We start from the raw sequence: 27,247 nt of genomic DNA on the forward strand, positions 1-27,247 counted from the left end.
ATGTATAGATTATTATTTTACTGACACAAAAACAAAGTATGTCACAGCAAACTAGGTATATGGTATATGCTGGATTTCATATCACAAAATCACAAGTCGATAATAATAGATTATTATTATTATTATTATTATTATCGGATTATTATGGTTGTTGTTGTTCTTGTTATTAGTCCTGGCAAGCATATCCTAATGCACACTAGACACCATAGATGTGCATTGACACTTTTTAATGTACCAATGCACTCCAGTGTTGGCCAATACCCAGTGATGTCCAACAAGGATCAGTCATGATTGGCATTGATCTCCATTTGCAAAGCTCCAGCAAGCATATCCTCATGCACATTGGACACCATGAATGTGCACTGATACTCTTGAATGTACCAATGCGCTCCAGGGTTGGCCAATACCCAGTGATGTCCAATGGGCATCAGTTCTGATTGGCATTGGTCTCCAATTGGAAAGCCCAAGCAAGTTGTATTATTATTATTATTATTATTATTATTATTCCCGGAAAGCATATCCTCATGCACATTGGACACCATGAATGTACATTGATACTCTTGAATGTACCAATGCATTCCAGAGTTGGCCAATACCCACTCATGTCCAATGGGCATCAGTCCTGATTGGCATTGGTCTCCAATTAGAAAGTTGCAGTAGGTTGTCCTATATCATCATCATCATCATCATCATCATCATCATCATCATCATCATCATTATCATCATTATCATTATCCCTGGCAAGCATATCCTCATGTACATTGGACCCCATGAATATGCACTGATACTCTTGAATGTAACAATGCACTCCAGGGTTGGCCAATACCCAGTGATGTCCAATGGGCATCAGTCATCAGGCACTGATAACCAATTGCAAAGTCCTGCAAGTGTGTCCCAATATGCATTAAACTCTATGGATGTGCATCAACACTCCTCAATGAATGCATTAAACTCTATGGCTGTGTACCAATACTCACAATGGGCATTAGCCTTCCTTGTCATTGATTTTGGGTTGCAAAAAGCTAGCAAATGCCTCCTAATGTGCCTTGGAGTATGTTGATGTGCAGCGACACTCCTCAATGTGCCAATGACATCAATGCTCAGTCTTGATTGGCAGTGGTTTCCAAAGCCCTGGCAAGCACATCCTCATGTGCATTGGATCCTGTGAATGTGCACTGACACTCTTTTAATGTATGAATGCACACTTTGGTACACAATAGGCCGTGGTGCCCAGTGGGCACCAATCCTGTATTGTCTATTATATGTCATCCTGCCTTTTCCATAATTGGAAATGAAATATGGCTGATTATATGAATGTCTTCAGGTGTTGGAGCAGCATGCTGACGGCCGGTGGAAAGGCTGTATCCATGACAACCGGACTGGGAATGACCATGTGGGCTACTTCCCCTCCAATCTAGTGGAAGCCATCAGCAAACGCACTGGCAAGTCGTCTCCCCCCCATTTTATTGGGGCTTCCTTTGATTTTAGTCAGCATTCAGGCTTCCCATATTGATCCACTTTCCCCAAGGACACACCTCTCATCAGACCCAAAGATTAAGTGAAAGGGATTTGGGATTTTAGTGGACCACAAGCCAAACATGAGCCAGGAGTGTGATGCAGCAGCTGAAAAAGCCAATGCAATTCTAGGCTCCGGTTCTAGGCTGCATCAATAGGAACATAGTGTCATGGAAGGGGTCTGGAGAAGGGCCACCAACTGGAAGCCATGAATAATCCTTTTGAAGGGTGACTTTAAAGATCTGCATATGTTTAATATACACAGAGAAGGCAAAGATGGGATTTGAGAGCCATGTTTAAAATATTGGAAAAGATGGCATTATTGAGTCTGGGATACAATGCTGGCTTGGAGGTTGAAAGAGGCTTCCAGGGAAAGAGAAAATTTGGAAGAAGCTCCAGACACTAAGAGCTGTTCAGTAGTGGAATATGTTTAATATAACTTCCTTCTCTAGAGGCATTTAAGGAGAGGCTGGGTGACCATCTGTTGAGAGGGCTTTCATTGTGCCTGGCAGAAAAGGATCAGGCTGGATGGCCTTTGGGGTTCCCTTCTAATTATATCCAGTGGAGCCTCCTTCTCTGAAAGCTGGGTGGCCATTTGTCAGGAGGGATTGGACGACATCTTCTTTTATGACATGGGATTGGGCTGGATGGCGTTTGGGGTCCTTTCCAACTCTCTTTGGCATATGCTTCTATTTGGGAGTCCAGTAGAATCTCCTTCTATGGAGGCAGGGTGGCTATCTGTCTGGAGGGATTTCATGGCATCTTCCTTTATGGCAAGGGGTTTGGCTGGATGGCCTTTGTGTGCATATGCTTCTATTTCAGAGTCCAGTGGACATTGCCTTCCTTTATGAAAAGGGGTTGGGCTGGATGGCCTTTGGGGTCCCTTCCAACTCTATTTGGCATATGGTTCTAGTTGAGAATCCAGTGGTGTCTTCTCCTCTGGAGGCTGGATGATCATCTGTCAGGAGGGATTGGATGGTGTCTTCCTTTATGACAAGCGAGTTGACCTGGGTGACCTTTAGGGGCCCCTTCCAACTCTATTTGGCATATGCTTCTATTTCAGAGTCAAGTGGATGGTACCTTCCTTTATGACAAGGAGTTGGGTTGGATGGCCTTTGGGGTCCTTCCAAGTCTATCTGGTACATGCTTCCATTTTGGCATTCAGTAGAATCTCTTTCTCTCAAGGCAGGGTGGCCATCTGTCAGGAGGGATTAGATGGCGTCTTCCTTTATGACAAGGGAGTTGGGCTGGGTGACCTTTGGGGGCCCCTTCCAACTCTATATGGCATATGCTATTTCAGAGTCCAGTGGACGGTGCCTTCCTTTATGACAAGGGATTGGGTTGGATGGCCTTTGGGGTCCCCTCGAATAGAAGCATATGCTTCTATTTGGCAGTCTAGTGGAGGCAGGATGACCACCTGTCAGGAGTGGTGTCTTCCTTTATGGCAAGGGGTTGGGCTGGATGGCATTTGGGGGTCCCTTCCAACTTTATTTGACATATGCTTCTACAGTATTTGGCAGTCCAGTGGTTTCTCCTTCTCTTTTAAGGAGAGGCTGGACTCTCTGTCGGGAGGGATTGGATTACATCTTCCTTTATGACAAAGGAGTTGGGCAGAATGGATTTTGGGGGGCCCTTCTGTCTCTACAACTCAGTGAGCAGAGCGATAGCGGTGGAGCATTGCATTCTGCCCTTGTAGAACATTTGCACCCAGAACACTCCCGCTTCCCCTTGGGGCCCATTTCACCTGTTGCTGCCTCTTGTCTTGTTGTTTTGTCTCTCCCTTTTGCCCCAGGTTCGTGGCAGGCCACCTCCCTCCTCCTCCTCCCGGCCTCCCTGCCCAACGGCCGGCCCTCCTCCTTCATCTCCACCATCATCTCCACCTGTTCCTACTCCGCCTCCCATCATCCCCTGCCTCCTTTGCCTCTTTCTCCTCTGCCATCAAATCCCCATCATCTGCCTCCTTTCAGTTCCTTTGGCTACCGCTGGCTCCCCCACGGTGCCCTCGAAGGGCCCGCCGCCAACCCAGGTAGTCCCTCCATGGCTTGCCTCCATTTACCTTTTGTTTACCTTTATTTGTTTTGTTGCACTTTTGAGTTTCCATCCCATTCCCCCACCAATACTACCCTTTCCCCTATCCCTTAGAGATATTTTTTTGAGGGGGGGATTGAAAGTCGGAGTTTTGCAAGACCTTCTCTGCCCAAAAGTGCAAACTACAACTCCCAGGATTCTGTATTTAGTGTGGAGTTGAACTACATTCATCTATAGATGCAGCCTTTAATTGCAATGGCATCCTCTTTAGCTTTCTTTTCCAAAGCATGCTGGTGTAAACTACTAATCTCAGGACTTTATAACATTGAGCCATGGTACTTTGAGTGGTGCTGAACTGCAATCATTCTATAGTATAGATGCAGCCTATGATTGCCATGGTTCAATGCAATGAACCCCTGGAAGTTGTAATTTCACAAGGTCTTTAGCTTTCTCTGCCTAAGATTGCCAAATGATATCTCACAGGCTTAGGTCTGCTACCCCTCCCACTGCCATGGCTCAATGCTAGGGAATCCTGGGAGCTGTAGTTTCACAAGGACTTTAGCCTTGTATGCTCAAGAGTGGGAACGTCTTACCAAAGTACATCGCCCAGGCTTAGGTCTGATATTCTTTCCACTGCCATGGCTCAATGTGAGAGAACCTTGAGAGTTGTAGTTCCACAAGGACTTTAGCTTTCTCTGCCTAAAACTGTGAATGTCTTACCAAACTACATCTCTCATCTGCTGTGACTCAATGCAATGAAACCCAAGGAGTTATAGTTACACAAGGTCCTTTGGCCCTCTCTGCCCAAGAGTCGAAATGCCACACCAAACTAAATCTCCCAGGCTTAGGTCTCATATCCCTTGTTCTGTTTCTCAATGCTATGAAACCCTGGGAGTTGTAGTTCCACAAGGTTTTTAGCTTTCTCTGCCCAAGAATGGGAATGCTTCACCAAACTACCTCTCTCAGACATGCCGTGCTCGGTGGTATAAAACCCTGGGAATTGTAGTTCCACAAGGTCTTTGGCCTTCACTGCCCAATAGTGGGAATGCCCCACCAAACTACATCTCCCAAGTTTAGGTCTCATATCTCTTAATCTGCCATTTCATTTAGTTCCAAAAGGACTTTTGCTTTCGCTGCTTAAAACTGAATGTTTCATCTCCCAAACTTGCTGTGGCTCAATGCTTTGAAATCTTGAGAGTTGTAGTTTCACAAAGTCTTTAGCTTTCTCTGCCAAAACTACACCACCCAGGATTCCATAGCATTGAGCTGCCTTCTTGGGTAAGGGATAGATGGTTGGCTGGCTGCTGGGAGGGGAGGTTGCGCAGAGCAGCACATTGTCTCCCTCCCTTCACTGGGCCTGTCTCTTCTCCCTTCGCTGGGGTGACAACGGCGGCCCTTTTGCCCCCAAAGGCTCCCGAGGGTCTGACGGCAGCCCTTCTCATCTGTCACCGGGGGGACCCGCCTCTATGCCGGCGCCCGCCGAGGAGATCTGGGTGCTCCGCAAGTCCTACGCAGGTAAGACAAGAGTCACACACTTTTGGCCCTTTTGGTAGCTCCTGGAGGCAATTGCAGAAATGAAAAGTGGAGAAACCCCTGGACCGGATGGGTTGATGCCATGGTGCTTCAAGCCATTCAAGGAGGAACTGAGCTTGCCACCAGTTCCAAGCGATATTTAATTCGATGTCGAAAGGAGAGAAACCGCCAAAGACATGGGAGGTTGCCAGTGTTAGAAGTTGTGGACGTTGAAGTCCAAAACACCTGGAGGGCCAAAGTTTGCCCATGCCTGGATTAAAGAGTTGAATTCCCTGGAATAGAATGGGGCCCTTGGTATCAAGGACCTTCCTGACCCTCCCTTTCCTTCCTTTTGGCAGGTGGTGACCGCAGCAGCGTGGGCAGCACCGGAAGTGTGGCTAGTGGCCGGAGCACAGGAAGCGGCCAAAGCACTGGGAGTGGTGGCCACACAGCTCTCCATCCAGGTGCAGAAGGGGTCAAGGTGAGTGGCCTAGCACCTCCCTTCTCAGTTCTATCTGTATACAGGCAGTCCCTGAGTTACAAACTTCCGACTTACATACAACTCATGGCTAAGAATGGGGCTGAGACAACAGGAAGTGAGAGAAAGCTGCCTCTTGGAAGGGAAGTCCACTCCTGGAAGAGTTATTATCATAGGAAAAGACGTCTCCACTGAAGCTTTAGCACCAATCCTTGTTTCCACAACAAGCCAAATGTTTCAAAATCCAATTCTCAAAAAGGACAGAAGGTAAGGTGAAATCATCTGAACAAGGACTCAGAGAGCAAAGCAAACACCACAAGGGTGTTAAACCTTCCCTATGCTGTCCAAAGCTAAAAGTATATATGTTTGGATGGAATTACACTGAAAAAATGGACCTGTTCCAACTTACAAACAGATTCAACTTAAGAACAAGCCTACAGAACCTTTCTTATTCATAACTTGGGGACTACCTGTATTCCCTCTTGGGATCTCCCGTTAAGGATTGACCAAGCTCTCCTTAGAATCCTAGAGTTGGAAGAGACCCCCAAGGGCCATCCAGACCAACCCCCTTTTGTCAGACATGAAGACACCATCCAAGCCCTCCTGACAGATGGCCATCTGTTTCAAAACCTCCAGAGAAGGATGGATACTTCATTGTATTCCCATACATTCCACATCCCATTAGAGCTAGCAGGGTCCTCCATATGCCAGCTAGTCATATCCCATTGTGCCATAAAGGAAGATACCATTTAAAAACACTCTGGATAGATGGCCATCCAGCCTCTACTTAAAATCCTTCAGAAGAGGATAGAAATGCCACTGGACTCCCTGGCAGTTTATATTCCACTCTAGCTTGAAGAGAACCCCAAAGGCAACCTGGACTGTGTTCATAGAACCTTACAGTCATAGAATCGTAGGGATCCCCAAAGGCCATCAAGTCCAACCCCTTCTGCTAAGGAAAAAGACACCCTCTAACCCTTCCCGACAGATGATCATACAGCCTCTGAATAACAGAATCCTGGAATTGGAAGGGATCCCTTTCTACCAGACATGAAATTAGAAATACTATATTATTATCCATTATCATCTATCATCATCATCATAATCATCATCATATCTGGAAGAAACCCACAAAGGTCATGCAGTCTTCCTTCTCCCAGATAGGAAGACATCATCCGATCCCTCCCAACAGATGGCCATCTAGCCTCTGAATCATAAAAGGGAACTGAAAGACCACCCAGTCCAACCTCCTTCTGCCAAACAGGAAGATAGAATTACTATATTATTATCAATTGTGTGTTGTTGTTGCTGTTATTTGATAGACACCAAGATAAGTACACAGCAAACGAGATTACTACGCTATTTTTTTTGTATTGGATCACATGTTGGACACTTTCCAAGTGTCTAGGACTGTGTGATGTATCGGAGAATAATGCGTGCAGATGAGTAGGGTGGCCTTTTGCAGCTGACAGATGGTGATTTTGCAGCACCAATTGTTTTAAAGTGCTGGTCAAGGTATTTCGGTACTGTGCCCAGTGTGCTGATCACTACTGGGACCACTTTTACTGGCTTGTTCCAGAGTCTTTTCAGTTCTATCTTTAAATCCTTATTATTAGTATTATTATTAGTGGTAGTAGTATCATCATCATCATCAGACTCATATAGTTGGAAGGGACCCCCACAGGCCATCCAACCCTGGAGAAAGGAGACTCCTCTGGATAGGTATTTGACTGCCAAACATTTTTCTAGTTGCATCCGTTGAAAAAACAGCAGATAAGTGGGATAAAATTGCCGAGGAGCACTCTGTCCTTCCCTCCGCTGCCTTTTTCCCTTTCCCTGACAGCCGTCTGTTTCTTCCCTCCCCTCCATTTCTCAGCTTTTGGCGACAGTCCTTTCCCAGAAGGCATCTGTGCAAGAATCCTCCCTGGGTGAAGACCCTTCCAAAGTGGCATCGTCGGCATCAGAGGGGCCCACAGGTGCGTGGTGGATGGACACTGCTCCGTATTGCACTGGGCTCTTGCCTTTCCTGCTGGGGCTTTGCTTCTTGACTGCTTTCTCCTGACCTTTCTGGCCACCTTTAAAATGACCCTTCCTTTTTGCTGCTGCCATGCCTTCGCTTGCTTTGGTTAGTATGGAACATCAGGAGGGGAAGAAGGAATGGGATCTGGGATGGAAAGGAGGGGGGATGTTTTGGCATCGTGATGAATGGTAGAAATAGGGGACCCCCTCCTTCCAAACTCCAAAAAAACATGCACCCGTCTGGCTCTCCTCCCTTCACTGTTCCGAGGAACCATCTGGCACAGATGTTTATGGCCGTTGCATTCTTATTTCCCGAAACTGAACCATCCCTCCTTTTCGAGGCCTAATTTGGGGCAGTGTAACCTTTCCAAAAACCCCTTTGGGGGTACATTGTGGTCTTGGAGGACCCCTTTTTTGCTTTCCTTTTCTATGGAAAGCCTTAGCGGATGGAGGTGAGAGGATTTGAGTGGCAGATGGCATTGTCGTGATCTCCCTGCATCTTCAGAGCCTCTCTTTTTTTTGCAAATGTCTCACTTTGAAGTGCGAAGATCCTTGTTTTGTGGACTGGGGGCGGAAGGAGAACATGGAAGGCTTGGCTTCTAGCTTGCAACCATACAGATCTGTCTTTTCCAGCAAAGATGCCCATGGCCTGTGAGTCTGACTTCAGCTTTGCTCTCCTGGATTTGGCACATCAAAGGCTTGGGCATCTTGGGGTCAATAGAGAGAAACAGACCTCCTTTTCTCTTCTGCGTTTGAAGACTCATAAACATAATGATGTTTGGAAGCCTGGCTAATTCCAAACTCCTTCTCAATCTAGATGGGCTTCTTGCATGATGGTCAGCTGGCAAGTGAAAGGGTCAGTTGCCAAAATATTTGGAGGAATATGCCTTCAAGGTCACCTTGGTTGCCATCTTTGGCCAGGTCTGGCTGTGAGCATCTGCTGGGTGACCCCACTGTCTTTGCAAAATTTGCCGTGTGTTCCTTTTAAGGAGGTTTCCGTGTCATTTTGTGGTGAAATATCAGCACCAAGGTTTTAAAGAAGGCCCTATTTGGGGAGGATCAAGCTCGAGTCACTCCTTGCAATTTCCAGCTGAAAACCAGAGCAAATTCACTGCCCCACTGACTGGGAAGCCCCCCATCTCCAAGGCTGTTTTTTTTTTCTATCTCAGTAGGCTATATGCTGCCAAGGATTCCAGCTTCTTTGGGGATCTGTGCCACCACTTGCAGAATTCTGGGATTTATAGTTTAGCAAAGGACTCAGGATTGTAATCCAAGGAACAGAGTTTATAAGGAAATATAAGGTTTCACAGTTTGCGAATGACCCAAGTAGCCATAGCCCTTGTGGGCATGATCCTTTCACTGTACCCTTGGTCTTGGGTGGGATCTGTAGTGAAACCTAGTCTCACTTGTTTTCATACATACCACACCTGGAATATTGTGTCCAATTCTGGGCACCACAATTCAAGAGAGATATTGACAAGCTGGAATGTATCCAGAGGAGGCGACTAAAATGATCAAGGGTCTGGAGAACAAGCCTTATGAGGAGCAGCTTAAGGATCTGGGCATGTTTAGCCTGAAGAAGAGAAGGCTGAGAGGAGATATGATAGCCATGTATAAATATGTGAGAGGAAGCCACAGGGAGGAGGGAGCAAGTTTGTTTTCGGCTTCCTTGGAGACTAGGACGCAGAACAATGGCTTCAAACTACAAGAGAGGAGATTCCATCTGAATATGAGGAAGAACTTCCTGACTGTGAGAGCCGTTCAGCAGTGGAACTCTCTGCCCCAGAGTGTGGTGGAGGCTCTTTCTTTGGAAGCTTTTAAACAGAGGCTGGATGGCCATCTGTCAGGGGTGATTTGAATGCAATATTCCTGCTTCTTGGCAGGGGGTTGGACTGGATGGCCCATGAGGTCTCTTCCAACTCTTTGATTCTATGATTCTTAGGCTCAAGCACTTGGAAAGCATCTGAGTATATCTGCAATATATAAATAAACCCATTCAATACCCCTTTAGTGGTTATGACTCCAACCTAGGAAACCCTGGTCTGTATTACTTTGTTACAGAATTTGAAACTATGTTGCTATTGTTGCCATTATTGTTGTTTCTTCTTCCTCTTCATCCTTTTCTTCTTCCTCATCTTTTCCCTCCTTCTCCTAGTCTCCTTTTCCCTCTTCCTCTTCTTCTTTTTCCTACTCCTGCTCTTCTTCCTTTTCTTCTTCTTCGTACTCTTCCTTCTCCTCTTCTTTTCCCTCTTCCTCTTCTTTTCCTCTTCCTCCTCTTCTTCTTTTCCTCTTCCTCCTCTTCTGTCTTCCGTAGCTTCTTGTTCTTTCTCCTCCTCTTTTCTCTTTTCCTCTTCTTCTTTGTCCTCTTCTTTTCTCTCTTCCTCCTCTTTTCCTCTTCGTCCTCCTCTTCCTGCTCTGCTTCTTCTTCTTGCTCTTCTTCCTCTTCTCCTTCTTCCTCCTCTTCTTTTTCGGCCGCCTCCTCTTCTTCCTCTTTATCGTTCTTCTTCCCCTTCCTCCTCCTCTTCTTCTATCTCTATCCTGCTTTATCCCTCTAAAATGTGACCCAATCCAGTATATAATTTTAAAACCTTTTAAAATCCAGTGCAAGCGTTAAAATGGTATTAAACATTGAAAATATGAAAAGAAAACAAACAGCGAAAACCATGAGAAGCCTGTTGACCTACCTAAAATGCTTTGCAGCACCTCCTTGGCTGAGCCTTTGAAACAACCCTTCTTTGGGAGCCTGGCCATGCTGCTGAGCTTTAGTCCTTAGTTTGCCATTCCGAGTTGCCTGCCAAACCATAAACACCGGGCTCCTGCAACAATGGCCGGCATTGTGGTTCATTGTGTTCCTTTACCTGTTTTGCGGCAGGTACTTCTTGGACCCCGAGCCTGGGGGGCTCCTCTTTCCAGAACCAGCCTTATGGCGAACAGCAGCTGAAGAAGGTGGAGCCCATGTTGGAGGAGAAGGTGAGTCCCTCCCACAGATTGGGACAGATTGCAAAGCAACAGGGATGCTCTATTGTGATCTGTGCAGCGAGCTGTAGTCCCTTGGCAAAGAAAACCCTGCAAAACACATGGGGTGTCCCTAAGTCAGATATGGGCCAACTTGGGTCCTCCAGGTGTTTTGGACTTCAACTCCCACAATTTCTAACTACCATAGGCAGTTAGGAATTGTGGGAGTTGAAGTCCAAAACACCTGGAGGGCCCAAGTTGGCCCATACCTGCCCTAAATCAACAGGGGATAATGGGGCTGTTTCCTCCTTCTCCTTACAGAGCTCAGAGGCCGTCTACCAGTGGCTTTGCAAGTTCCAGCTGCAGCTTTACGCCCCCCACTTCATTAACGCCGGGTACGACATCCCCACCATCAGCAGGATGACCCCCGAGGTGAGAGCCACCCGAAGAATGGAGGGAGGCTATGGGAACATGCATTGTCTCAGCACCATCCTAGCGTTATGCAACCCCCAAACTAAGTCTCACCGCAGTGCAATCTATGGGGAAAGAAGCTTGTGCTTTGCAGGTGCCTCCCCCTTGTGCGATGAAGAAACAATATAAAGACCACAATCACAGAAGCTAGGTTTTAGAGATCTGCAGTCCATTTTTGCCCCATCCGTGTTATATGTAGAAATTGGGAATGCTCCTTTTTTTTTGCTGGGCCTAAATTAGTCCATAATATCTTATTGCACGTATTTCAAGATCCCAGTTTTGTAAAAGCGGGTCTTGTCCGGCATTTGTCTCCTTCAATTGGGAGACCGGAAGTCATATACAACATTCCTTCGGATGCCGTTGGACTGTATCTCCCAGCAGCTCCATAAAATGCTTTTTATGTAAGCTGCTTTGAATCTCCTTGTGGAGAGAAAAAGCGGAGTATAAATAAACATAATAATAATAATAATAATAATAATAATAATAATAATAATATGATCTGGAGTTGGAATAGAACCAAAGATTTCCTTTGGGGTCTCTTTCAGTACCGACGACTATTCCTTTTGTAGCTTTAGCTGTATGAGAAGAAGGCAGGATATAAATCAAATGAAATAATGTTTGCATTTGCTACAGGATCTGACAGCCATCGGAGTCACCAAACCTGGCCATCGGAAAAAGATTGCCTCTGAGATCAACAGCCTAAATATTTCCAAATGCCTCCCAGAGTACAAACCGGTATGGATTTTTTGTTGAATCATACTTCCTTTTGAAAGGATTGCTGCCTTCCTTAACAACAGTTATTTTTCTTTTGATTCCATATTGTGTGCTTCAGACCTCCTTGGAGGCAGAACTAGCAGAACTCGTCAAAGCCCTTACTAGAGAGTTCGGCCCTCCTCTAATTGCTAGGATTGCTCTATTCACTTTACCCAGACGTCGCTCTCTGCAATGTTAATTAAAGCCTTTCTTTTATTGCTTCCCATTGAGTGCAGCCTGGCATATTGGGGCAGAGAAGTGGGGAGGGGGCGTTTTAATTACTAGTTCCTTCTGTCCTCTGTCCTTCTTCTCTTTTCTCCTATAAGAGGAGGATCAAGCCATAGGGAGAGACAGGCAGTAGATAACAACAACAATAGTATAGCAATAATAATAATAATAATAATAATAATAATAATAATAATAATTTATTATTGTTTTCTCCTAAAAAAAGGAAGATCAAGCCATATGGAGAGACAGGCAATAAATTAATAATAATAATATTTTAATCATTTTTTCTCATTAAAGAAGGGGATCAAGCCATAGGGAGAAACTGGCTAATAATAATAATAATAATAATAATAATAATGTATTGTCGAAGGCTTTCATGGCTGGAATCACTAGGTTCTTGTAGGTTTTGTCGGGCTATAGGGCCATGTTCTAGAGGCATTTCTCCTGACATTTCGCTTGCATCTATGGCAAGCATCCTCAGAGGTAGTGAGGTCTGTTGGAAATAGGAAGATGGGTTTATGTATTTGTGGAATGGCTGGGGTCTTCCTTCATTTTCATTTTCCATTGTGAATTGGATTTTTGGGTGGATGACACCTTCACCATTTGGAGCCATGGAGAAGAAGAACCTAATAATAATAATAATAATAATAATAATAATAATTATTATTATTATTTTCTCATTAAAGAGGAAGATCAAGCCATAGGGAGAGACAGGCAATTACAATAACAATAGTAATTCATTATTATTTTCTCATAAAAGGGATCAAGCCACTGGGAGAAATTATATTATGAAAAGAAAAGAGCAGCCGCAGAGTTCAAGGAGGTGAACTACAGCTCTCTGGCGCAGAACCTTAAGTACCTCTCACCCTTCTATATATCCCAGGATTTTGCAGAATTTAACCATGCCTATTAAACTGGTGTGAAATTGCTATAGCTGTATAGTGTAGCTCAGAATAAAGAGCAGCCTATAGGACCATTTTTTGTGAACCCCAAGGGCCAAGAAAATATTTTTCAAATTAAAAAAATTCCCCTCCAAATGTCACTTAGGCTCTGCTCAATGATTGTTATTGAAAAATGCCTCTCTTGGGCCTAACATTGTGGCGGAAATGGCCTCAACTTCCCTTAGGCTGCATTTGGGAGCTGAAATGTAATAAAATCCTTTGCAAGTCTGGAATGGATGCTGGAGAGGAAATGCTAGAAATCAGGTCTGAAAGAAGTTTGGATGATGCAGCCAACAACCATAAGAAAACCTCCCAACTCCAGGGATTTCTGGATGAAACAGATTATCTAGATTCATTTCAGTCTGGTTTCAGGCCTGATTATGGAACGGAGACAGCTTTGGTCACCTTGGTAGATGTCCTACCTAGACAGGAGAGCATGTTCCTGTTGGTTCTTCTGGACTTCTCAGCGGCTTTTGATACCATCGACCACATTATCCTTCTGGGCCGTCTCACTGGGATGGAACTTGGGGGCACTGTCTTACAGTGGCTCCAGTCCTTCCTGGAGGGCCGTATCCTGAAGGTGATGCTGGGAGATTTCTGTTCGAACTCATGGCCATTGACCTGTGGGGTTCCATTTTGTCCCATACACATGAAACCGCTGGGAGAGGTCACCCGGAGTTTTGTAGCGTGGTAATACATGTATGCAGATGATAACCCAATTCTAGTACTCCTTTACACTCAATGCCAAGGAAGCTGCCTTGACCCTAAATCAGTGCCTGTCATCAGTAATGGACTGGATGAGGGCAAACATATTGAAACTTAATCCAAACAAGACAGAGGTACTCCTGGTCAGTCAGAAGGCATACCAAGGAATAGGAATCCAGCCTGTGCTGGATGGGGTCACATTCCCCCTAAAGGCACAGGTCAAAGTTTGGCCGCGGCATTGAACCTGGAGACCCAGGTGTCGACCTTTGCACAATTAAAACTTGTGTGTCAAATGTGCCCATTCCTTGAGAAGAGAGAACTGGCCATGGTGGTCCATGCCTTAGTTACGTCCCGTCTGGATGACTGACTATAACATGCTGTCCATGGGGCTTCCTCTGAAGGATACTTGGAAACTTCAAAGGCTGGTCCAAAGAGTTGCAGCCAGGTTGCTTACTAGAGCCGGCTGCAAGGAGCAGAGAGCAGCTCCACTGGCTGCCAATCCGTTTCTGGACACAATTCAAAGGGCTGGTGATTACCTTTAAAGCCCTAGACAGTTCAGGCCCAAGCTATTTGGCCAATCGCATCCCCTTGTATGAGCCTGCATTCTGAGGCCTGAGATCCCCTTCAGGAGAGACCCTTTCTTCTCAAGTCTGGCGGCAGGCTACAACCTTTTTATTCAGGCAGGCAAGATGATGGTTTTTAAGATCAGTTCAAGGGATACTGTGGTTTTTAACTTTGAATTTGTTTTAATGGTTTTTTTAACTGGGAATTTTAAAATAGTGTTTATATTTAATCCTGTTTTAATGTTTGCATATATTTTATGCAAATGTTTGTAAATTGTTTGTATATTTTAAATGGTTGTGCTGATGCTTTTGTGTTAAGTCACTGAGTTCCCTTCAGGGGAGATAAAGCGGGGTATAAATAATAAATATAATAATAAAAATGAGAATCTGAATTTTTCTCTTCCTCCCCTGCCTAGGCCAACCTGGCTCTCTGGCTCTCCATGATCGGACTGGTCCAATATTACAAGGTTCTGGTGGAAAATGGCTACGAGAACATTGACTTCATCACCGACATCACCTGGGAGGACCTGCAGGAGATCGGCATCACCAAGCTGGGTGAGCGGCTAGCGGCCCAATGGGCCACAGAACAGAGGGTCAAGGGGTTGTTGTTGTTGTTGTTGTTGTTGTTGTGTGCCTTCAAGTAGACTCCAACTTATGGCATCTTTGCACTGACCCTGAGCAAGTGTGACCTAGTGAGGTATTATTGTTGTTGTTGTTGTTGTTATTGTGAACCTAAGACAGATGGGGGTCTCTGTGTCTGAAAGTGTGTGACCCAGTATGATGATGATGATGATGATGATTATTACCCTAAGGCAGATGGAGTCTCTGTGTCTGAGTGTGTGACCCAGTATGGTGGTATTATTATTGTTGTTGTTGTTGTTATTATTATTATTATTATTATTATTATTATTGTTGTGGTGACTCTAAGGCAGATGGGGGTCTCTGTGTCCGAGAGTGTAACCCTTAGAACAGAGGGTCAAGGGGTTGTTGTTGTTGTTGTTGTTGTTGTGTGCCTTCAAGTAGACTCCAACTTATGGCATCTTTGCACTGACCCTGAGCAAGTGTGACCTAGTGAGGTATTATTGTTGTTGTTGTTGTTGTTATTGTGAACCTAAGACAGATGGGGGTCTCTGTGTCTGAAAGTGTGTGACCCAGTATGATGATGATGATGATGATGATTATTACCCTAAGGCAGATGGAGTCTCTGTGTCTGAGTGTGTGACCCAGTATGGTGGTATTATTATTGTTGTTGTTGTTGTTATTATTATTATTATTGTTGTTGTTGTGGTGACTCTAAGGCAGATGGGGGTCTCTGTGTCCGAGAGTGTAACCCTTAGGTTTCGATGGCTGAGCAGAAAATCAACTTCTGTCCTCCAGAGCTGTAGTCCGACATTCAAACCATGACACCACAGTGGTGGAAAGACTCTACCAAAGTAGCAGCAGTTGCCACGGGTTTGCAAACCACATTCCTAGCACGATTACATGGAGGCCTCTCATTTGTAGGGTGGCCATACATTTGAGTTGACTTGATAGTCTATCACTACAAGAAGTTAGGAATTAGAATAGTAGTAATAGTAATATTATTCTCCTTGCGGCTCGAGGCAACAGGGAGTGCCCATTGCACCAGGCTGTTTGACTGTTAGGTTCCCATTAATATACTTGATGCTGCTTGTTCCCTAAATGCACAACAGCAGTTGACTTACATATCCAAAAAGAGCCATTTTCAATGCAGCAACAGGGTTCTTGCCGACGAGGGAAACGCAGCCTCCAGAATCCGACAGGCTCTCAACCTTTTTTAGCTGTCTCCTGCAAACGCGCTTATTTTTGCAAGCCGTTGCCATGTGCTCCAACCTTCCATCTGTTCCGATGACCAATGTTGGCTTAAACCCAGCACCTGGTCCTCCTCTACCATTCGAGCCAGGAGAAGCTGTTCCTTTGCATCTTGTTTCACATGGTTGAGTGTTGCTATCGCAGTCCTGGGCAGGTTGTAAATAACAGCATGCAAAAAAGATAAACAAAGAAATATTTGAATTAATAAATGGACTGGATTTAACCTAGATGGGGGCAGCAGAACCCACTGGACGCTGGTCCAAACCATGTCTGGCTAGACAATGGAGTCTCCCTCTGGTATACAGATGTTCAGCTCACAATGATGTATGTTCATAGAATTGTATTTTCCTAGATGGGAGTGGACAATTTCTTTAGTTTATAGGCCACATTTTGCCCCCAAGGCCATATTGGGTGCACCCCAAAGACCACAAACTGGTCCCCAAAGTATGGGGATAAGGAAGTCATTTCCATATTTTAAAGCCTCTGCCATCAAACAATTTTGACATGTTGTAGCTGGCCTTGAGCCGCAAGTAGAAGCTTGTAGTAAGGTTTTGTTGTTGTTGTTATATTGGTCAAAAAAAGGGCTTTGGAGACAGATTTTGGGCACAATCTGGGTCAATATAAGCCCAAGAGAGGCTTTTTTTCAAAATGGCTTAAAACGGCCCCCAAAGAGTGAACTTTCATAGTTGTCCACTCCTTCCCTAGATGGCCCATTGCCAACCAACCAGAGAAGAACCATGGAGAATGAGAAGGCTCTTGGCCTGAAGGCCACTTTAGGGTCCAAGGTGGCCACCAAGTCCTTGTGCTGACGGACTCACTATCCTTTCTTTCTTCCCCTTCTTCCTTCCCAATGTCTCCTCCTCCTCTTCAGGTCATCAGAAGAAGCTGATGCTGGCAGTGAAGAAGCTGGCAGAGATCCAAAAGGCTGAGTTCGCAAAGTACGAGTCTGGCACCTTGAAGAAGAAAGGGTCTCCACAAGACACGGTGGCCATCGAGTCGCCCCAGCAGGAGTCAGCTGAGTGCCAGTCACCCAAGATGACCACCTTCCAGGACAGCGAGCTGAGCAATGAGCTGCAGGTGGCCATGACTGGCGAGGAGGGGCCTGAGAAGCAGGGCAATCATGTAGGGCATTTCCACGAAGGGACAGCCTACCGCCATGGCCCCCGCTTGTCCCATGAGAACAGCCTGACTGGGGGGGCGAAGCAGATGAGCAGCTCCCAAGAGCTCCTGGGTGACAGACCCAAACCCTCCAGCGGCACCATGTCAAAGAGCCAGGAGTACCTGGTGGAGGATGGGAAAGAGAGCCCAGCCACGTTGCCCAAGGAGGTCCGGACGCTGCGCCATGGCCACAGCGTCAAGAGGGCCAGCGTTCCACCGGTACCCGGCAAGCCCCGGCAATCCTTCCCCCCCTCTGCTGGCCGCTACACTCTGCCACAGACACCCACCAAGCCCCACCCCTCCTCGCCACAGATCCTGGGGATGCCACACGCCAAGGTGAAACCCACGCCACAATCGTTGCCGCAGTCCAACCGTCCCATGTCTCCCCACTCATTGCCGCAGTCTCCCACGCACCGGGGTTTTGCCTATGTCATGCCACAGCCCGTGGAGGGAGATAGCCACATCACAGGGCCCCTAGCGCAAGCGGTGCCAGTGCTGCCTGTCTCAGTGCCTGTGCTGTGCTTGCAGCCACAGGCTGAGGAAGGTGAAGAGGAAGCAGGCCGGCCGAAAAAAAGGGCACACAGCCTTAATCGTTACACTGTGTCAGACAGTGAGCAGGAGCGGGATGAACTACTGGTGCCTGACGCTGGGCCATACGCCACTGTGCAGCGAAGGGTTGGGCGCAGCCACTCGGTACGTGCCCAGTCAGGTGGCGATAAGAACGTCAACCGCAGTCAGTCCTTCGCTGTTCGGCCAAAGAAAAAGGGGCCTCCGCCGCTGCCACCCAAGCGGTCCAGTTCAGCCATCTCTAACACCAACATGTCTGACGATTTCAGAAAGGAAGGGGAAGAGGGTCTGGAGCCTCCTGAGGAACAGCAGCAGCAGAGGTGGGCCAGTGATTCTGGCAGTGTTGTGGACACGGGGAGTGCCGGGAATGTTAAGAGCATTGCCGCCATGTTGGAAATGTCCTCCATCGGTGGTGGAGGGAGAGGCCTGGTCCTGCAAAAGCCACCCGGAGCTGGGAAAGGCCCTGACAGCTACTATCTACAGCCTGGTGCAGCCTTGCACCCGGTCAGTCCGGATCATGCACGTGTTGCAACCGTCATGGCCTCCGTTAAGCACAAAGATGCCATTGGACCAGATGGGGAGGTGGTCAATCGCCGACGCACAATCAGTGGCCCCGTCACAGAGCTGGTGGCCGCCGCTCGGCGGGAGCGCTCCGACAGCATAAAGTCTGAGACATCCAAAGAGAGCAGTCCAAGGGCTGAACATGGAGGGGCTCCGCAGAACACTTCTGGGGAGAATATCCCCTTTGCAGAGGAGGGCAGCCTGACCATCAGGCAACAGCCTAGGCAGATGGGGGTGGCCAGGGGTGAAGCTGCCGAGGCCCTGTCCCTCACCCACCGGCATGGCGACCTCTCTAAGGTGGAAGTTAGTGCCACGCTGAAGAGGAGGATCCGGGCGAAGCAGAACCAGCAGGATGGCATCAAGTTCCTCCTCACCGAGTCCGACACAGTCAAGAGGAGGCCAAAGTTGAAAGACAAGGAGCAGGAGCCCGCCCCACTCTCAGTCTACCAGAATGGCACAGCCACCATCAAACGCCGCCCACCTTCAGAAACGAGCAGCATTGAGGCCATGTCCCCTGCAGAGCAGCAAGAGAGATATGACTACGCCACAGCTCAGTCTCCTCTGGAAGGGGAGCCCAAGAAGGTTGTCAAGCCGCCAGTTTCTCCCAAGCCTGTCCTACCCCAGAAGGTCTTGGGCCCACCCATGCCAACCTCCAAAAAGGCCCCGATTCCAGGCCCAGGGAGTCCAGGTAAGGGGTCTTGCTGGGTATGTAGTCTTGCTGGGGCAGACTAAAAGGATCAAGGGTCACCCACCACTTCTGTTCATGTTTTTCGCCTATATCTGAGAAATGTCGATATTGCATGTTCATGAACTTTAGACACACCAATATACTTATATGCGAATTATAAACATTAGGCAATAATTGGGAGGCAGGTGATGTTCAAGGACTGAAGGATGATCCTTGGAAACTCCATCTTAGCCAGGTTTCCTGGGGGATGTTCTGCTTCGTGGCAGACACCTTGATTGTTTTCTTGATAACATTAGGACCAGAGTTCAATTTTCTCAGCACCTTGACTGAGGTGATGGATCAAGTGGATGAAATGGATTGTTTAGATCCATTTCAGTCTAGTTTGGGGCTTGTTAATCAGACAGAGACTGCTTGGGCCACCTAAGTGAATGACCTATGGAAAGAACTGGGCAGGTGAGTATGTCCTTGATGGTTCTGCTGGACCTGTCAGTGGTTCTTCATACCATCAACCATGGTCTCCTTCTTGGATGGGGCTTGGAGGCACAGTCTTCTTTTGATAAAGTTCTTCTATTCTTCAATTTGGATTGGTTTTGAGAAACAGATAAGGAAGTGGTAAAGCAGTGTATGTGTTATCCTCCCTTGCAGAAGTGAAGCGTATCCATGGGACCCCTCCACCGATCTCTCCCAAGCCGACGCCGCCCCCCACCGCCCCGAAGCCCAAGGTCCACGTGGTGCTCCAGTCAGTCAGTGCTAGCTCCACGCCGGCCCCATCGCCTGCCAAGCAGCTCGGCCCCACCGCCATCAAACCCTCGAGCACGCCTCCTTCGCTCTGCTCGAGCCCTGCAAAGCCCTTGTCCCCCGGTAGTGGAAGTGGGGTCCCCTCCCATATGGTGCCAGTCAAGCCTCCGCGGCCCTCTATGGCTGGGCCCTCAGTGGAGAGCAGCGTGGCCAGCAGCACTGAGTGTGTGCACCAGAAGTTGGAGGAGACCAGTGCCTCCCTGGCAGCAGCTCTGCAAGCAGTGGAGGAGAAGATCAAACAGGAGGACGGTCAGGCAGCAGAGTAAGGAGCACAAGGGAGCCAGGATAGGGATGGAGAAGGAGGACCAAAAGCTTGCTAAGGAGGAAAGGTGCTTGGTGGACGAGGCATTGGGTGGGAGCCAGAAAATGGCGGAGGGTTGACTGGGTGTCATTGTAGCTTCAGGAACATCCTAGACTTCCTATGGCTAGGATGGGTGATGCCTGGCTTGAAAACAGTCCATGTGAAAGGGATCAAAACATGAGCCAGAAATGTGATGTACCAATGTAGTGTTAGGCTGCATTCATAGAAGGCTAAGGTCTAGATTGAGGGAAGTCATAGTCCCCTTCTATTCTGCTTTGGTCAGTGGCTTTGTTGGAATAGCCGTGCTGCTTACAAGGTGAAGGTTTTTTGAGTGGAATTTTGGTCTTTGTCTGGTCAATGATGACCATGGTAACAACCAAAACATAACCCACAAACATAATCTATATTTATTCAATGCACAGAGGCAGGATGTTTTAAAACCTTGAAACCTAATGTAATGTACGGAGGCAAACAGTGCACTCTTTGTAATTTAGCCAAAAATGGTGTGAATTACAGTTGATGCCTGCTTAGAATTCCTTAGAATGGTGGAAGCTCCTTCTTTGGAGGCATTTAAGCAGAGGCTGGATGGTCATCTGTCAGGGGTACTTTGAATGCGATTTTCCTGTGTCTTGGCAGAGGGTTGGACTAGATGGCCCATGAGATCTCTTCCAACTCCAGGATTCTATGATTCTAAAAACAAAAGTGTTAGGACATCAAAGCTTCCATCAATGCAAAAAACCCCAAAAACCTTAGGATGCATTTATGCTATAGAATGAATCAATTTTAATTGCCTTGGTTTGGTGCTACGGAACCAGGAGGCTGTAGTTTTACTGCCAAAGAATGCTGATGGCTCACTAAATTACAAATCCCAGCATCACATTGTACTGAGTAGTGGGAATTAAATTAGAAATTAGGTCCCTCAAAGAGGAACTCCAGCTTCTCCTGAAGTAGCTTCTGTTTTTGTTTTGGCTCAGCACTAAGATGACCGTATGACATAGATGTCATGTGCACCCTCATTTTGGCTAGGTCATTTAGCCAAAAAATGTGAGCATTAGATCCTAGTGAGTAGGGTAACTGGATTTTGGGAATGCTTGTCTTATAGGCAATACTCAGAGTGAGACATTGGAGGAAGGGTATGGGAATGGAGAGGAGGGTTGACGGAAGCAAAGTTTGTGTTTCTTGCACTGAGATGTTCTATGGTGTACTTTATGGGAAATGCCTAGAACACTGAGATGTTTTCTGGCTCAGACTATGAGAGTACAGGGAAAGGAGTGATAGACAAAGTGGGTGGTAAAAAGGATTGGTGGAGAAAAAACCCGAAGGTCATTGGTGTTTTCCTTTCCTTTGTGCTTCAGTTCAGCTGCAGAGAACAAGAGCACGGTGAGCATCCTGGACGACATCGGAAGCATGTTCGACGACTTGGCTGACCAGCTGGACGCCATGCTGGAGTGAGGGTTGTCTGATGACCCCCGCCAACCTCAGGACCAGCCAAGGACACAAGGGCACAATCATCTCTGCGGAAGACCTCCTCAGAACCCGGACCCCCCCCCCCCCTTCCTCTCCATCCCTTGAGGTTTGCACAATGAAGATACGATTACCTCAGGATTGTGCCGAAATGGGCTTTTGAGATGCTTCCCTCCCTTACATTTGGCAGAAGAGATCAGTGCCACCAACAACAATCAATCAAGGGGCTCTGTCTCGTCATTTTCTGTTTCTCCCTTCTTCCCGGCCGAAACACCTCTTGACTTCCGGGGAAACGATGCTGTTTTTCTTCCTGGGAATGAAGTCAAAGGGCCAATGCAATTCTTCCGATCCCTGGGAGGTGCAAACGAGTGCCGGTGTTCCTTCTCTTCCCTCGTTGGATTTGGGAAGTGTTTCTAAATCTCCTCCCTTTCCCCACTCTACAAGTATTAGCAGTCCAAATGTGTGGCACAAGAAGAAGAAATAAGTATTAGTCTTTCTCTGGTTCTTCTCGTTTTCCGTTTGGGGTCGACCTTTCTTTCATCTTGGTGAACAGCTCTCTCTTTCTCTCGCCTTTCTGTGTCGGTTTTGTCCCTTAGAGCAATTGCGGATATTACTCTCCATTATCAAAAAACACCGGAAGATATGGGAAAGCCCCAGTGGCTTCTGTCTCACTGCATGCTTCGTTTCTTTGTCCCAAAAAGGTGTTCGTCTGCTCCTGGTGATGATGATGATGATAATGAAGATGTGACTGTGAGACTTTTTTTGGTTCCCTTCCGAGCTATTTTAGATATATTTAACGCTCCTTTACTCCCTTTTTCCTTGAAAAGCACCAGTTTTGGGACAGTTTTTTGCATGACCGAAAAAGGGATAAAAATTAAAAACCTCTTGGCCCAAAATCCCTATGTAAATATCCCCCAGTGGCTTTTGCCGCTGCCATAGAAGAAGATTTATTCCCGACTCCTTCCTTTCCTCTCCTTCCCTTAAATATATATATATATATGTGTGTGTGTGTGTGTGTATGTGTGTAGATCTATATCTCTCTAGGTAAAGGGCACTTCTGAGCATGAGGGACTTACGTTGCACTTTCCCTTTGCTTCGAGGCAATCGTTTCCAAAGAGTTTGAACCATCCCAGCCTTCCTTATTATTATTATTCTCAATGCGATTGTTCCTAAGAGGAGGAATGGGCTCAGTGAGGGACGGAACCAGGTTTTGTGAAAACCGTGATGATTGTGGGTCAGGTCTCTTTTAGCAAAGGTTTGGCGGAGGAGGAACTCTTCTTCCTTTTCATGCTCTTGATATTCCGAAAGCAAATTCGTGTTGAATGAATTGCAGCTGTTAGTTGGGAGGAGATTTGGAACTGAGGCTTTCCTCCAGTCTTTGGTTTGACAGGGCATTGGTTGTTCTTGCCAGCTGTCAACTGAATAAAAGGTAGGGGATGATAGGCCTTGGAGTGGCAGGTCTTTGGGGAAATAGCTTTGGGTTATATATGAAAAAAGGTGGTTAGAAATTCCTCCTGATTAACGTCAGGCTTCAATGTGTGCAAATAGGGAGTATCCCCAATCCACAAGAAACTACTATAGGGTGGGATACGGTGTCTTGCCAGATTGAGAGGTTCCTATAAGATTATTAGTGGAGCAGGTTTCAAATGGTAGCATGGCATTGCTTTCATGAAGGAGGCCTGTGGAATGTAATGGGTTGCCCTTCATTCCTCCAAATCGTTCTTTCTTCCCTTCTCTTTGGTTGCAAGCAGAGAATGTTCAAACGCCGCAAGTCGTTTCAGAGGAAGCGTCTGAATGTTAAAGGAATCACAGATCCGCTTGGCCTGTGGTTCTTATACATCCCATGTATGGGGTCTTCTGAGATCTTCCTTGGCTGCCTTTTCCTGGGTTGGCACCGTTCTTAAATGAGCACAAATTTGGGGTGACCCAATGATAGAATACCCATTCTTTCCTTCTTAAGCATCACCCTCCTTCTTTCCTTCCTTGCTTTCATGCCCAAATTCAGTTCATGCTGGAGATGAGTTGCATTGTCGTACTGGACTCGAACCTCATCATGGTTATACTTAAACCTTTTGCAAGAATGTTGAGATTATCACCCCTCATAAAGAAGGATTTTGAGTGTTTTTGATGGGTTCTCATATCTATTATCTTCCTTCAATCGGTTGTGTTTGATCTGAACCTTGTGAGGATGCTGCTCCTCCAAATCGGATGGATTCCCACCTCTACAACAATTGTGTTGTGTCCCAAAGGCCTTTTGGGTCACGGTATTCGTGGGCATTATTTCCCCATTTTTTGGCATCTTCTGAGATATATTTTCATCCCTCCAATAGCGTCACCCTGCTGTTTAACTTCACTTTTCATATCCATTCCATGTAATGGCGTTTACGCTTAGCTTCTGACTTCTTCTAGAAGGAGTTACTTTCTCTCCATGATGCAGTTACAAGATTTTCCTGAGTCAGTAATAATCCCATTATCCAAGAGATTCCCATTCTTGCCTCTGAAAGCATCATCATAGCCTTTAAATACAGGTTGAGTCTCCCTTCTCTGAAATGCTTGGATCGGAAGTATTTGCCTATTAGATCTTTATCTGGATTTTGGAATATCCGTCTTTGCCTATAGGTTCTGTAATTAATTTACGTTCTATATACATCAAGTGCACACAGCCTCGTTATCAGATAGTTGAAAGTTATTTTATGCCCAATATTTTAAATAATTTTGTGCATGAAACCAAGTTTGTGCACACTGGAAACAGTCAGAATACAAGGATAGCACTTTCTCAATTTTGGATTTTTCATGTTTCATATCAAACGTTACTTTATGCACAATATTTTAAAATAATTTTGTGCACGAAAAAAATGTTTGTGAACCCCGAACCACCAGAAAACAAAGATGTCACTTTCTCAGTTCTAGATTTTGGAGTATTGTTTTGCGGGATTTTAAAGTCTAAACACAAATTGATTTAATGTTTCATAGAGACGTTGTGGAGACAGTTGGGGGTCATTTTATGCCCAGTATTTTAAACAATTTTGTGCATCAAAATGCTTTTATGTTTCATAGGTGCTTTAAACCAAGTTTGTGAACATTAGAAACAATCAGAAAGCAAAGACTTTACTTTCTTGGTTTTGGAGTGTTTTGGAAAAAGGGACACTCAACCTTTCAAGCCTTTTCCTTTCCTTCTCTCTTCCTCTGCCATCTTCTTTCCACTAAAAAAGACTCAGAACCCCTCCAACAAAATAGGAGTGAAAGGAAACTGTGAAAAGGAGGCCGGGGTTGTTTTGGGAAAGGATCTGGGTACTTTGGACTTCAACTCCCAGAAGCCCTTGCCAGCTTCTCCAACAGCCAGGAATGCTGGGAGCTGAAGTCAGAAACAGGAACACTTCTCGGTCGTCCAAAGTCTTTCCAACCCTTTTCACTTCTGGTTATTGTTCTGTAGACTTAAAATGTTTAGTGACTGGTTTGGAAAAAAGAAAGAGATAAAAGTCTTGTTGGGTTTTTGTGTTGTTGTTTGTGCAAAGGCTGAAAGAGCCTTGTTTTACTAATGTTCTTTTTTCTCTGCAAAAAACAAAACCGAAGCTCTTTTCGTTGGGAGGGAAGCTAGAGGGAGGGACAAAATACGAATAAGCTATATACATAAAGGAGTATTGATTTATTGACAGAAACTATTTAAGATGGGACTTCTTTCCCCCCCCTGTTGATCCTTAAATACAAAAAAAGAGAGAGAAAGGACTTTAATATATATGAAAGAAAAGATTTTAAAAATAATAATATTATTAATTGTATATTCAGAGATTTGAAAGAACTGGAATTTAGTGTGACTTATTAGACTTATAATAACAATAATCAGCTGTGTGTCTTTGTGGTTGAGATCATTTAAAAAGAGTAGCACAATGTTTTCGAGACAAAAAGGTATCGTTTTTTCAGTTTCTATGGAGATGTTTTGTTTTTGTTTTTGTCAGGTTCTTTTCCACACAAAAAATATATCAAAGGATGTGCCTTGTTTTATGAATCTTTTCTGGGTTGAGTCTCATCTCTTGACAATTTACATTTCTCTCCCTTCTTTTTTTTTAAATGTATGCGTGCGTCATGTATGTATGTATGTAAGTCTGCCTTTCAATGCATGTGTGTGGAAGTACCTCTTGTCTATACGCAGCTGTATATTTAACATACGGAAATGGGAGTTAGTCCAGTTGTATTTTTAATTTAAAAAACAAATCAAAATGGCATTTTCCGCAATGTGCGGTTTATTCCAGATGCAACATATATATCTATATATAGATATATATGTCTGTCTTTGCTATCTCTGAAACAATGTTCTGGCACAACTTTCAAGATTTCTTAATAAAGAGAGAGACAACATTAAAATAAATACTTGTTGTAAAGAGAAACGAGAGAAAAAAACATTAATAATGTATCTTAAAAAAAAACAAATATTCCAAGATTCTAATGCTATATATATATATATATATATATATATATATAATATTTTTATTGATTAAGTTATGGAAAGTGTATTGTATTTCCCATCCTGTCAGAGCTATGCATCTTGCTGCCAATCCTCCTTTTTTCGGGCTTCATGCGTCCCACCTGTATTATTATGATTATGATTATTATTTGATGGCTTCTGTGGTACTGTAAAGAATTTTGCTCTTATTTAAAAAAAACAGTGTCTGACTATAACTATTTAAAGGGGGAAGGGAGGGGAAACACACTGATGGTCTATCAATTATTATTATTATTATTATTATTATTATTATTATTGAGGTTATAAATAGAAACAAAGCTATTTGAAGGCCTGTTTCATGAGGCTGTGCTTTGTGCATTTGCACCACTAATTCTCCACCCAGGAAAATGGCCCATTTCTTGCATTTATTGAAGTCCTTTGCTTTGACCAAAGAGGAAATCTGGGCTGTTTTGCTGGAAGTGACATCCAAATGTTGGTCTTAACCCGGCTTGTTTTCCAAAAACAGTAAGTTAAAAACCTTTTGTTGGATGGGAAAAGAAAGCTGGTTCAGTTATTTCCTTTACTCCTGAGTTATCCTGTGTTTCAGAAGGGATTTCAAGGAAGTCCCTTTCACGATGGCAACACACAACAATGACACAAAGTGATTTAATGAGTTAAGCAAAGCTTACTTACCCCTTTTTGAGAATATCTCCTTAGGTCTCATATTGTACTTTGTTAATGGATGATGTGGTTATAATCATAGAATCCTAGAGTGGGAAGGGACCCCCAAAGGCTATCCAGTACTGCCCCCTCCTTTCTGCCAGGCAGGAAGACACCATCAAACCCCTCCCAACAATCTCTGAATCACAGAATCCTAGAATTGGAAGGGACCCTAAAGACTATCCAGTACAACCCCCTTCTGCCAGTAAGGAAGATAGAATTACTATGTCATTATCCATTGTCATCATTACCATCATCATCAGACTCATATAGTTGGAAGAGACCCATAAAGGCCACCCAGTCTCTCTTCTCTTAGACAGGAAGACATCATCTGATCCCTCCCAAAAGATGGCCATCCAGCCTCTGAATCATAAAAGGGGACCCTAAAAGCCATCTGGTAGAGTTGGAAAGGACCTAAAGGCACCTAGTCCAACTCCCTTCTGCCAGACAGGAAGACAAAATCAATAATTATCAATTATCACCTATTATTATTACTATTGTTGTTGTTGTTGTTATTATTATTATTATCAGACTCATAATAGTTAAATGGC

At 45.3% G+C, this 27,247-nt stretch overlaps 1 protein-coding gene across 2 annotated transcripts in view; it reads left to right on the forward strand.

Moving 5' to 3' along the window:
• The window catches only part of LOC137094705 (caskin-1-like), a 223,643-nt gene extending 197,631 nt beyond the window's left edge, over positions 1-26,012 (forward strand). The window contains exons 10-20 of one of the 2 annotated variants that reach the window (XM_067462172.1): positions 1,325-1,442; positions 4,954-5,058; positions 5,415-5,536; positions 7,410-7,509; positions 10,425-10,522; positions 10,829-10,939; positions 11,612-11,713; positions 14,585-14,723; positions 16,870-18,972; positions 19,618-20,032; positions 21,427-26,012. In XM_067462172.1, the coding sequence (XP_067318273.1) occupies positions 1,325-1,442; positions 4,954-5,058; positions 5,415-5,536; positions 7,410-7,509; positions 10,425-10,522; positions 10,829-10,939; positions 11,612-11,713; positions 14,585-14,723; positions 16,870-18,972; positions 19,618-20,032; positions 21,427-21,523 (3,510 nt within the window). In that variant the 3' untranslated portion in view covers positions 21,524-26,012. The remainder of the gene's footprint in view (positions 1-1,324; positions 1,443-4,953; positions 5,059-5,414; positions 5,537-7,409; positions 7,510-10,424; positions 10,523-10,828; positions 10,940-11,611; positions 11,714-14,584; positions 14,724-16,869; positions 18,973-19,617; positions 20,033-21,426) is intronic. The other variant, XM_067462173.1, reaches the window with a different exon arrangement.
• Positions 26,013-27,247: the final 1,235 nt, after the last annotated feature.

This window comes from Anolis sagrei, chromosome Y (assembly GCF_037176765.1).
Source record: "Anolis sagrei isolate rAnoSag1 chromosome Y, rAnoSag1.mat, whole genome shotgun sequence".
In the NCBI taxonomy this organism is placed as follows: Eukaryota; Metazoa; Chordata; class Lepidosauria; order Squamata; family Dactyloidae; genus Anolis; species Anolis sagrei.